Source organism: Gopherus flavomarginatus, chromosome 3 (assembly GCF_025201925.1).
Source record: "Gopherus flavomarginatus isolate rGopFla2 chromosome 3, rGopFla2.mat.asm, whole genome shotgun sequence".
In the NCBI taxonomy this organism is placed as follows: Eukaryota; Metazoa; Chordata; order Testudines; family Testudinidae; genus Gopherus; species Gopherus flavomarginatus.
The window spans coordinates 132,060,536-132,074,219 of NC_066619.1; the positions used below are offsets into that span (position 1 = coordinate 132,060,536).

A 13,684-nucleotide genomic window follows, 5' to 3' on the forward strand; every position below is an offset into this window, starting at 1 on the left:
ATTTCCAATTTTTCAACAAACTTTTAAATGTGTTCACAACAGAACTGGACACATTATTCCAGTATTTGTTTCACCAACACTGCCTGGAGAAGTAATATCAGCCCCCTATTCCTACTCAATATTCCTCTATTTGTACTTACACTGTAAGTTCTTTGTGGTAGGGACTGTCTTTTTGGTCTGTGTATACAGTGCCTGGCACAATTGGGTCCTGGTCCATGACTGGGGCACCTAGACATTACAATGTTGATGATCATCATCATCTTCATCATTTTAGCATATTAGCCCTTTTAGTCACAGCGTCATACTGGGAGCTCATGTTCCATTGGTTGTCTACTATGACCCCTAGATGCTTTGTAAAGTCGCTGTTTTTCAGGACGTAGTCCTTCCCCGCTTGTAAATATAGCCTATATTTTCTGTTCCTAGATGTGACTTTGCATGTGGCTGTATTCAAATGCATATTGGTTGACTTCATCCATCTTAAAGTGATCCAAGTCCCTATGAATCAGTGATCTGTCCTTGTAATTATTTGTCATTTCATCAATATTTATGTCATTTACAAAATTTATCAGCAATGATTTTTTGTTTCTTACTGATTATTGATTAAAAAATATTGAAAAATGTTGGGCTGAGGACAGTTTTATAACCTCACTAGAAATTCCACTCTCCCTTAACTGATCATTCCCAAATGAACAAGTAGGCTTTGAGATCTATCAGTTAGACAGTTTTAAATCCATTTAATATGTGCTACATTGCTTTAGTATAGTGCTATTTTTAATCAGAATGTCATGAAATATTAAGTTAAATGCTTAACAAAAGTCTAAATATATTACGTCAACATACTTACTTTTATCAACCAAACTTGTAATCTCATCAAAGAACAATGTCAAGTTAATTTGATAGAACCTATTTTCCATTAAACCATTCTAACTGGCATTAATGATATTTCCATCCTTTAATTCTTTACTGATCAATTCCTGTATCAACTTTTTAATTATTTTGCCTGGGATCAAAATTAGTCTAATCGAGTCTACAATTTCGCAGGTTATCCCATGTACTCTTGACAACCTTCAAAAATCAAATTTTTATAAATAGGTCCAAGATTACTGCATATCAGAATTGCCTGGGCAGGTATACAGCAACCTGAGTCCAAATTTGCAAGTGAAGTGTAAAAACTTAGAAAAGCAGGTAGACCTAATATCTAAGACCATTTTGTACACAACTTTGAGTAATGCCAAAATAGACAACTCACAGCACATGAAAAAAATATGGGAAGCAGAATCCCATGGTACTATGAAAGATGTCTTTCAGATAAATGTGCTCCAGAATTCACACACCACTGCTCCCTCACTATCATGAAATGAACTTCTAATGGAAAGTAAACACACTCTACAACATCAGCAAAACAAACTCAAGCAGCCAAAGCCCTTGCTAGAGAGAATAAAGACAACTGGGTCATAACATATATATTTTCAGAGAAAGTGCACAAACCCAAACATTTTAGTCATACACAAAAAACTCTTTGACATACACGTAAGTAAAAAAAAAAAAGCCAGTGTGTCATGTTGTGGCAGACTCTCCCTCAAAATCTACAAAACAATAAATGAAAAGATGTATTCTGAACATTAAATAACAGCAGGAAAAATATATCACCACAAGAGAAAATCATACCATTACAACCTGGCAAAACAAAATATGGGTAAGAGAGAAACAAAGCAGGTTTGAAAAGCATTGGGCTTTATCAATGAGTTAGTTATGACCTGCAAGAAACAAAAACAAAATATAATGACCTTGAGCTACAGCAACACTGTCCTCTATCTAGAAAGAAATTAATCTCCCATAACACCTGCCTGCCCAAGTGTCTACATGCTGCACCAAACACCCATATACCTACATGTGTATAAAAACTTTACCTCAGCTGCTTCTAGATTCATTCATTTATAACAATATTTCACCAAATAGCTGCCCCTGTATATTCTTATGTAGAAACACAGTATTTGTGTTCTTATCTGCATATAATAATAAAGCCTGTGTCCATACCTGGGTATTTTACGTGTATATATTTACCTGTAAGTAAAAGGACGTACAAACAAAAAGAAATACTGTAAATCAAGGATGTATAAACAAAAAGAAATACTGTAAATCAAGCTATAAGTGTTGGAAAGTCACATGCTGCACAAATTTAGTATTTGATTTTTCACACTAATTATTTTTAAATAGCTTCAGTGAGGTTCAAGGCTCAAGATATCAGAACACACAAGCATACACTTGGAGTTGTGCTAGTTGAAACAAAGTGCAAACTAGTGGAGCTACGTTATCATTTTTAAAGTTCAGGGACCATTAAATCACTATGGTAGATTGATTCACTCAGGATCAGGGGGAAAGCTAGGAAGTTGTAACACCTTAATTAAGAGACACAAAAGGTGACCACACATCATCTGAGAATGGTCAGGAGATTCTTTTGAGCCTCCAAAGCAAGGTCTGGAAGTTAAACAGATTAATGTGACATTTCAAAGGGATTTCTGAAATTAATACCTCTGCACGAAAGTCAATGGTTATTCTGTATTATTAGCGCAAATATTGAGCTTCTTGAGAGAAGTGATGAGAACAAATATTCCCTGCACAAAAGAGAAAGATGAGAAAAATATATTGTCCTCCTTCTATAAATATCTTTCTTATCAATGTTTGCTATGAGTCACACCCCTGAGATGATCAGCCAGGTTGAGTCACAAATAAACAAAAAACTAGCCATGCGTGGCAAGGGAAACTTCTTTCTCTACATGATCTCAAAGGCTCTGATTTAGGCAAGCATCCATAGTCAGAAAAGCATTTAAGAATGTACTTAATTTTTTCCCATGCATTTAAGTCCCATGGAAATCAGATGATTAGTAGCACAAGCACTCTGACAGGCACATGCAGTGCAATCTGGGGATCAAAGTTGTGGATGCTACTTGCACCCACAAAAGGGAGACCTTTTTGAAAATTTACTCAATAGCGATTTTGTCTGCACATTCATCTATAGTGCGGTATAGCCACAATTTCCCAACCTGCTCCCAGGATCATAATTAGACACCTAAATAAGTTAGTATGTATAAACATCATATTAAAAACAAACCAGTTCAGTCTTCTGTATAATATTTTTAAATTTTATATTTAAAAATACTCAAGGCAACGTTTCCACAGATTCAGGTTGCCCTTAAATTTATTATTCCTGTTCCCTTTAGCTATCTTTCTTACAATTGTCACTCCTTTGTACAAATGTCAGGACATTTCTCCTGATCTTTTTAACTGTTGTCAATAAATGAAAATATTCACATGAGTATAGTGGAAAAGTACCCTTCAGAAGATCCCAAATAAACTGAAGGGTTGAAATCCTGATTCCATTGAAGTCAAAACCAAAACTCCCATTGATCTCAATGGGGCAAGGTTTTCACACATGATGAACAAAGATACTTGAATGCAAAACAAGAGCCACGTTATTTGCTGCTGTACTTTATGTTTTTTCCACTTATTCTGGGGAAAAAACAACAATGTCCTTCCAGGATTCCCTGGGCCAGATCCTGTGCTGGTGTAAATTAGTATAGTTCTGTTGGAGTCATTGGAGCTCTGCAAGTTATGCCAGATGAGGAACTGGTTTCTGTACCTCTTACAAATGCCTTGTGAAGTAGTGAGGTCCCTTCTAGTCAGGAGAGCTGAAAGTGGCTACTAATATCAGCCAGTCATGAGCAGAGAGTTATATGAGACATTCCCCTTCCAGCCCTTCTTCCTTGGCACCCATAATCCAACCAACCTCTCGTCAAGATTCATACTGGGGTGTTCGTATAACAGTGTGTTGCATGGCCACTATGTACCTGCAAGCCACTCCCGCTTTTCTCTGCTTTAGCAAATAAGGATAGGATTTTCAAAGATACCTAAGGGATTAGGATTGACAATTCCTATTAATTTTTAATAGGAATTGGGAGTCCTAAAGAAAACTGAGCATACAAATCCCCTAGGTGGCTTTGAAAATCTCAGCACAAATGTTTATTGAAGTGTTTATTCCTCTTATGCTGTTAGTGTTCAGAATGTCTGTGAGAAAATATCTTGCTTCCCAGATGCTGACACTTTTAGTAAGATTTATGTCTGCTTAAATATGACACACAGGGTGATTTGAACCATGTATTTATCAATGCAATGTCAAATACCTAATCTTTACTGAATGATCTGTTCACCTTGCAAAAAGGTATCACTCTTCATATTTAATCAATCTTTTGGAAAATATTAATCATCTGAAACCCTCATAACTGCTCTGCTGAAACAGTAACTTTATCATAAACTTTCTGTGCCTCTGAAAAATACTCTCTAACTTATCTTTGCTCCATGTTTCTTTTATTCAAATTGATATAAAAGGAAACTCAGTCACAGGATCTCATCACCAGCTGGTGTGTACTAGCAGGCAGGTAACTGATGACTTTCAATAACCTTAACCATCATTCATCTTACCATTAATAGAAAGGTACTATGCTTTTCCTTTTGAAGACTAGTGTTTCATAGTAAAACATAATCTCACTTTACAGGAACTATACATTGTATTGTTGCTATTTTATGCTTTGTGTATATATATATATATATATACACACACACACACACACACACACACACACACCTGTTAAAATATATGTATATTTATTAAAAATTATGAAAAACCTTTGATCTAAAAAAATAAAATGTAAAAATATCCCTTAATTAATATACACAGAAGCCAAAAGATCGAGCAACGCAATGTTCCAAATGCGATGGGAAGAAAAATAATTTCATGTTCATTAATATGTCACAAATGGACACTCCATTTTCCTATACAATTTGCACTAGACTTCAGGGGCTGTTCCTGCTGCCAGTGAAAGTCAATGGAAGTTTTGCTGTTGACATCAATGAAGACACGAGCAGACCCTAATGTAAATTGGAAGTTCAAACACTTTCAAAATCCTACCTGATAAAAAATATTTTTGCCCAATATTTTCAGGATCAGCTTGTTCCAAATATTTTAGAGTTCTAATGCAACACAACCTATGTATCTAGTAAAGCCCAATCCATCAGCTGGAGCACCCAAAAACCTTCCACTGAGTTTCAATGGGATTTATGCATGTTTAAATCCTTGACTGAACAAAGCACTTCAAAATGTGCTTAAGGCCCCTATCCAGAAAAAGATTTATTGACATGCTTAACTTTAACTTTAGTCTCATTGTTGAGACTATTCACATGATTAAAGTCAACCATGTGCTGAAGTGCTTTGCTGAATCAAGCAAAGCACCTATAAATTCCAGGGCAGCAGAATCAGGCTTTAAATGCTACAGGGATGAGCTCCTTTATCTGATCAAACTGTTTATTGAAATTTAGCAAAAACATTACACCCATGTTCAATTTATTCCCACAAGTGGCAGAAAAAATTAACATGCCAGAATTTTTGTTAATAATGTCCATTGAAGACCCCAACTCTGCAACCCTTACTTATACGATTCACTCTTACTCACACAAGGAGCCCTACTGACTTCAGTGAATCAACTCACATGAGTAATCAACGCAAAACCAAGCCCATGGTGATCACTAGAAATGCGGGATTTTTTTTCTTTTTGTTTTTTGAAATAGGAGAAGAATTCTGTCTGTGTCTTCATTTGCACATTGCTATGAGATTAGGGCAATTACTAGTGGAGTAATTATATGAGGAGTAAAACATATTTCATTTGGGTGCAGTAGTAATATCCTGCATGTAAACTACTGGATTTAAATTGTTGATACAGTTGGCAACAAATCTGCCCCTTTACAAAATTACTATAGAAAATATTTTATATGTGAAGAATTATCACTAAAAAAACACAACTGTTATTGAAAGTTTCTCCCTTATGCAGCTGCTTTTGCTAAATATTTTAAATGACAGATATTAATACATTCTGATTTGTTCCGCTGGTAGATGCAATCTAGCGTCAGTACATTTTCAATAATTACATATCTTTCAGCTCTGAAAACAATAGAATTAACTGTTCTTCAGCAGTTACTAATAAGACAGCTTAGCACAGTTAAATAACAAATGTGAAAGATGAGAAGGAATGGCCTTGTAAAAGGACTGGATGTGTTTTGGACAGCTGTTGCAAAAATTAATTGAGTCTATATTCACTGTTCTGAATATGATCCCCTTCTTCTATACTACCAAATGCTCTTTTGCACAAAGGAAGTGCAAACACGTACATATAACCATTAAAAAACAGACAACTGTTCCTGATAGAAAATTGGTGGTTTATAAAGGAATACTAGCTGTTGCCATAAACAGACTTGTTGATAACATGATAAAAAAGATGTATTACTGTTACAATTTTTTGAAAACTCATCATAAAAATATGTTTAAAAACAGTAAACAAATACTGTGATGGCACACATTTTGAAAATCCAGGCAATAGAAATGCAGACTGTGTATTATACCAAAGGCCTGATTTTTGATTTCAGCAGGAATTTTGCCTGAGAAAAAGCTGCAGAATGAGGACCAAATATACCCAATAAAACATGGGCATACATTTAACATAACTTTGCTTTCAGAATCTGAACACTTTCTAATGCATGTTACTGAAAAGAACCATATATTTTGAAGCTGCTGGCCTGCCACTTCTCCACAGACGTATACCCCCATGTTGCAAAGGGCATGTTGTACCACATTGGTAGATGCCCTCCCTCCCCAAATTCCACACAGCCCTGCATGGCTTAAGAGCTCCCAGAACCCCTCACAGCTTATGTCAGGAACTAAAAGTGAATATGACTTTGAGTATGTTACACTTCTGTTGCTTATAGAATGGAAATGAATGACCTTTCTGCGACCTATCTTTTCAGCCTGCTTAAAGTTGTTTCTGTGGTTGTGACTGACTCTGACTACTGGAAGAAGAAGTTATAAAGTTGTAATGAAAACCACAAGAAAAGAGTAAGTGGATAAGAACATTATAAAAGAAAAAACAATGAAGGCAAGCATGACAGAATATGACATTTAATAATAATGGGTTAAAGACTTGTTTTGAACTCATGTCAAAGTAGCTTGAAGCTGTTTTTATTCTTTGTCACTGGTAATATGAAGGATAATATGAATGGAAATGGAACTGTCTACATTTCCTGTTGATTGGCTGATCCTAAGCTACCTAGTTAAAACCACAAATTGTAATATAGGAAAAACATCTTGGCTATAAAGGTCCATTGAAACTGTCATAATTCAGAGCCAGATGAGCGACAGAGCCCCAGTACTGGTGAGTTTACCTTTTCTGTTTATGCTGCTTTTAGTCTTTGATTGATAAACCAAACTTGAGCTTGACTAGTTGATGTTTCAGTTAATAAATAATCAAAAGAACCCATTATTTATAGTCTCCTCCATAGATGTGTGTGGGATAATAATCTGGCCGATAGTATTTGGACTGCCCTCATTTCTCCAGATTATATTATTTTCTAGAGTTTGCAGATCAAGGTTCTTATGCATGGAACCACTTTTGTGTCATAGGCTGCTGTAGGAAACATTAATTTGCAAAGAGGATTTAAACCAGTTTTGACACAAGTTACTAAATTTTTCTGTGGGTGTAAGCCTTTGGCGCATAAAGCACAGTCAGTCATGAGACAGGCTGAGAGAATTTTCCAGTCTCCATAACAAAATGATGGGGCTCTTAAAGTCTGTCCGGTAAAATCAGAGTTTACACTAGTTAACTCTTCATAGGTTAATCTACATTTAGTGAAGACATACACTGTGAAGACTTAACTTTAAATATTTATTATGTAACTTGCCCATAAAATGATAAATGATAATCATATATGAGGGAGAGAGAGAGAAATGTCTATCCTACACTTTACATATGGTACTATTATTGTTTAAAGTGTCATTGGAATAATGTGAATCAAACAAACTGAAGTGAAGAGAAAAATCAGATTTCAAATGTCCTTGAAATACCTGATTACCCCTGAAATTATTGTTGTACATATATATATGATGTGCGTATGTGTCCACCTGTGTATATATATGTACACCTTATATAAAATATATCCTTTATACAAGTGTAATGTTGATATATAAATAAAAATTAGAAACTAAATATATAAAAATTAATATGGCCTTGATTCACCAAAGCATTTAAGCATGTGAACTCTGAACAAACATTTCCAGTATATCTTCTTTCTTTAAAGAGACACATTATTATTATCCAGCCACAAATTGATATTTATTCATATACTCATTTAAAATGAATTATTAATATAGTTTATTTTCAATAATTCCAAGAATAGCTAAAACAACAACAATAAGTACCAGGGAGGGCCAGGTATTTGCATTTTAAATCTGATTTTTTTTTAACTTCAGTCTATTTGTGTAAAGTGGCATTGCAATAATGTGAATCAATTTAAATAGTTGAGTGGACAACATATTTAAAGTGCAAGACAGATATTCATATGCTTCGCTCCTTTATTTAATTAGAAACACGTATAGGCCAGTGAGATGTACAGTGTATTATTCTGATTCTTTAGACAGGGCTGTTAACGTCATTGAAATGATTCACAGCCTTAGGGATTGTATCTAACCTCTGTGTATAACAGGGTATGTATGTAATGTCCACTAGACTAGTGTGTGTGCAACCTAGTGTATAAAGAGGAAAATATACTCCCATGTGTGAGTAAAGAGTAAAGCAACTATTTTTAACTCAGCTTCAAATGTGTTTTTAAACTGTTTGTATTCTGAGGTGTTTTCCCATATGAATATATTTCAGTTTTAGTTAGTAAACTCAGACGAGAAATTATTTTGGTGTGTATTGAATATCCACAGTATAAAAACTAACAAAGTTACACTTCTCAGTAAAGTAAGTGCTTCACTCACATGATGGATTTTAGACATCATGATTTATGTGTTTAAACATATTTTTTTAGTGAGGACCAGCATATTACTTGGGCAAATTGCATTTGTGCATACTTATATATAGGCTGTTGCTATTCTTAATGCTAATCACTTAATATAGCTTTGTAAAAATCTCTTTAATGCTGAACAAAAAATCCCCACAGAAGTATTTTAATGTGCATATCTGCTTATAGTCAATATACTTTAAATGCCATTACACATATAAAGTGCTGAATGCAATATATTATATATAAATTGAATACAGTATCTCAGAATGTAAGAGAAATCAGTTCTACGTACAGCTGACAGAGGAATACAAAGCTGATACACATTTTAATTATACTGAAAAATAGCTACTGTATACTGTAGCCACTACTTGAAGATAGTAAAATGTTTCTCTAAACAAAAGCTCACTGTTGTAATGATTATTGTTTTGTCTCTGATAATTACATGCCAATGATTTGTAAACCCTTAGAACTTCCTAAATAAATAAACAAATAAAAAAAGAACTTTAAGAAGAGGAGACGCTAGCTTTACTTACAAAATTTGGCCAAATAGAAAGTCATCTTGGATACATTTAAAAAGGAAGTAAATAGAGAGATTCCTTAGATCATATGGAGCCCAATTCTACAAACCCTCGGCCAGACTGTACCCCCATAATAAATGTACAGCATAATCTCACCCCTTTCTTAGACCCAGCTGGGGAGACATTCTATGGCATCTTCATAGGAGGAAGGGACGGAGGCGAGGAATGAGGGATAGATGGCCCAACGTTGAGGGCTCCACTTCATTCCCCACAAGCCCCAGGTATGTTATCTAGGAAAGATCAAACAACTTATGATAGGGATACCCCTGTAAGGAGACCAGCCATAGTCCAGGAAAGTAACTGGTAGCAAGGCCCTATTGGAGCCTTGTTGACAGGGAGTTGGGAGTGGGGAGTATATTGGGGGTATACAGCTAAGGCAAAGGCACAGGGCCTCAATGCAGATGACATTAGTCTCCTGTTGATCCCTTGGGATCGGCACAGACCCAGGAGGTTCCATGTGGCTTGTCATTTCACAAGGGTCAGAGCAGACCAACTGAGTGCCGCGAAATGATCCTCACTGAGCTTTCTTCCCCTGCTTAGCCCACTACTGTATGCTCTACCGTAACAGAAGGCAACATGGCCCCCTTACTCATGTGAGTTAGTCTTTATCTTTGAAGTCAATGGTTCAACTTGTATGAGTAATAATTAATCATATGAGTAAAATTCACAGAATCTGTACATGAGAATTAGGTGCCTAAATACCTTTGAGAATCTGGGTCTTAGAGACTGGAGGCCCAGTCTTCAAGACACTACACATGTGGGTAGTTCAACTGGAATGCAACAGGAGCATTTACATGAGCAAAGGCTACTTGGATGAGAAAGAGCAGAGTTTGGCCCCATATTAGTAAATGTCAAAATATTTCAAGAATCAGAAGTACTTGGCACTCAGTCCTTCTTGCACTGTAATATGGGAAAACTGCTATTGATTTCATTGGGAACAGGATCAGGAGGAGAGAAAGCAATATAGCTTTCAAAATTGAAGTCAAAGAAAAAGACAGAGGGACAGTTCCTCAGCTGTTGTAAAACAGTATAGCACCATTAAAGTAAATGGAACTATGCCAACTTACATCAGCTGAGGATCTGACCCAGAGACTGAAAAACTCTGGGAGAAATCCTGACCCCATTGAACTTGATGGGAGTTTAGCCACTGAGTTCAGTGGGGCCAAGATTTGGCCCTCTGTTGCTCCCAAAAAGGAAGTTAAAGGTCTTCAGACAACACCCCCAAATTATGTTAAATTAGCCTGACATTTTTAAACCAGTACAGATCATCTTCATTTCCATACAATTACTACAGTATATTACTTCCTGTGGTTTATTTGTATAGGGAACAAAGTCTGGAAATTCCCTCCCATCCCTGCTAATCTTGCTGATCATTCAGTAACTTCTTAGCCAGATAATTTATTCCCCACTTCCTCTATTTCATTCTATTTCTGTGCTATGCACTGTTATTTACCAAACATATTATAACTATTTACGCCAGTCCTCCACTCAAAGATAGTGCCAGATGTAGAGACCCTTGCATGACTGTGCCTTCTGCACATTGTATCCATCATCACAGAACTGAGAAAATGGATTTTTTTAAGAATCAGAGACAATTATCCAAACCCTAGGAAGATAAGATCTGAGCTCACTTCTATATGCAATACTATGCCCTTCCTTCTTCTGGATTTCAGTGCCTAGATACTGCGGGAAGCAGCACCATATAAATATGAGTGAGAAAAGAAAAGGTTTCAAAAATAAGGGAACAACCCTATCTTTTACTCTTAGGAGCAATTCCACTAAAGTGAATTGGGTTACTTACGTGAGTAATTGAAGCAGCATTTGATTTCAAAGTAGCAGCTTTATTTATTCCACAATTTAGGTCTTAAGTAAATGTAAAAGAGCATGTGTATGCATTAGCAGACATCACAAGACATATTCTTAAGTTCAAATGCAGCAAGAAGGTAACCTATAATTTACTTTATATTTGCCAAATTGCAGGCTGCAAACAAATACTGTAAATATACACACACATTGCACAAGTATAGACTAGAAACAGCAACAAGATCCTTGACTGTTTTGAACTACTATGTTAATTGGTGTTTGTATCACCTTATTTTCTCACTGATTGCTCATAGTTTGAGCTGCTTGAAGTATTCTGCAACTACAGAATTGCTATGATTGGAAAGCATAAGCACAGAACAATGCTCACGTAAATATTTCCCATTCTGAGCACAATAATAAAACCATGCTGGCAGAGATAATATGGATTCTATGTTTCAAGTAGCCATTGAAGGCTTGCAGGAAATTGACATGAAATTTTGAATGTCTTTAGACATTGACACTGTTATAATGTTCAGAATCAAAATGATCCTGGGGGTGAAGGTTTACACAGTGATTCTTACCACACAAGTTTCATAGCAGTATAGACTTTCCACATGCAGTTCTCTGCTGGGCCTATTCTGTGGCTAAAACAAAATCCTTTCTGTATGTATTTAATCATATCAGAGTTGTTATTACAGAGGATTAAACAGGCATGCCTTCAAACTCTACAACAGGAGAACACAAGCTGCTGTATAGTATTATTTAGCTTTTTATGTTAGCTAATGAGACAGGTCCCTGAAGAGTGTTTCCCTTGTTTTATAGTGACATCTATCAGCCAGAGCTGGGGAATCCCAACGTCACTCACTCGTGCTCAGCACCACTGTCTGTGAACAGCTCCCCTCTGCACACTGGGGCAGCTTTACGTTGCCCTGGTGAAAGGGAGGGAGGAGAAAAAAAACAAGTCTGACTAAAAAAAAAAAGTTGAAAAATACAGGAGCTAAGCTGATAAGCACCTCATCCTAGCAGCTTGGGCTCTAGCAACCATTCGCGTCCCAGCCACACAACAGAATCACCTTGAAACATTCCAATTAAAAAGGAGTGACAGACTGTAAATTACCGGTGTTATGAAACATGACAAGGTGGAGAATCGAAAACAATCCAGTTAACCCAAACAGTTCAGTTCACACTGGCTGGCTGGATTCTATAGGCTCCAGGCGATCTTATTTGTATCATGTGCAGCCGCGGTAACACAGGGGCTGGGAAGAGAGCTTGCCTCCTTTCTATGACAAGGTAATCAACGGATTGCCAGGATGATTGCAATCTGAGTAGAACAACAAGGACCGAAATAGCCATGCTGTCCACATAACGTAACCAAGATAGTTATCTGATCTGTCAAACCAGAGCGTAGCAAGTCAGAGACGGGAGGCCAACCTTGCAGATCCCTTGATTTGTAACTGGACTCCTCCTTAATTCTTCTGCATGGCTCAGGGGCTAAAGCTCAGTCATCGCCTCTGATTAACTAAACTCACGACATACAAATCTAAGCAACACATCCAGGCTTTGACTCCCCAAAGCCCTCCTACTTCTAGGGAGGATAGGGAAGCAGCCAAGGCCTTTATTGGTGAAATCGATAACTCACCAGCAGCCCAGCTACTGTGACACTTTGAAGTCTCTCCTCACAAACTCCCATTAATTTGCAAAGACAAAGCACATGCTGCCCGGCTCCCTGGCACGGAGCTCACACACACAGCCGCCGCCGAGCACCACCGACTCCCCCTCCAGCCCGCCCGATGGCACAAGTGGGCGTGGGGCTGGCGTACAAAGTTTCACCCTCCCCACGCAGCTCTGTGAAGCCATCTCCAGCCATATGAAATAGCCCCCGGCAGCGGCCAAGGAAGCGCCCGAGGGCACAGCAGACCCCTCATCTCCAGGCGCACGGCGTGGTTCACTTACCACATCCCCGGCACAGCGCCCTGCTGACCTCCCGCTTCAGGTTGCGGCCGGTCTCCAGCGGCGGGGAGGACGCCTGGAAGAGCGCGGCGCCGGCATCCAGCGGCTCCATGAAGAAGATGTAGCGGCTCTCCGCCTTCAGCCGGCCGCAGGCGGAGCCGGGCTCGCCCTGCAGCCACAGCAGCGAGTCCTTCCGCAGCCCGCCGCCCTTCGCCGCCCACACCTGGTGCACCCGCACCCGCACCACCCAGGGCGGGGGCGCCGGGTTGGGACTGGCGGCCGGCGGCGGCGGAGAGGGGGGCAGGGTCCCGGCCGCGGGGGCAGGGGGCTGCTCCGGCCGCCTCCCTTGCGGCAGCCCCGCTTCTCCCAGCCCTGCCCGGCGGGCCGCCTCCCGCGGCAGCACCTTGCCCTCGATCACCACCGCGGCGCGCCGGACCAGCTCCTGCACCGAGCCCACGCTGGGCGGC

At 38.4% G+C, this 13,684-nt stretch overlaps 1 protein-coding gene across 5 annotated transcripts in view; it reads right to left on the reverse strand.

The window, feature by feature from the left end:
* NRG1 (neuregulin 1) overlaps nt 1-13,425 on the reverse strand; it is an 834,377-nt gene extending 820,952 nt beyond the window's left edge. For 3 of the 5 annotated variants that reach the window (XM_050944360.1, XM_050944358.1, XM_050944356.1), the window contains exon 1: nt 13,221-13,425. In XM_050944360.1, coding sequence (XP_050800317.1) covers nt 13,221-13,329 — 109 coding nt within the window. In that variant the 5' untranslated portion in view covers nt 13,330-13,425. The remainder of the gene's footprint in view (nt 1-13,220) is intronic. The other 2 variants (XM_050944357.1, XM_050944361.1) reach the window with 2 other exon arrangements.
* Between the last annotated feature and the right edge of the window lie 259 nt (nt 13,426-13,684).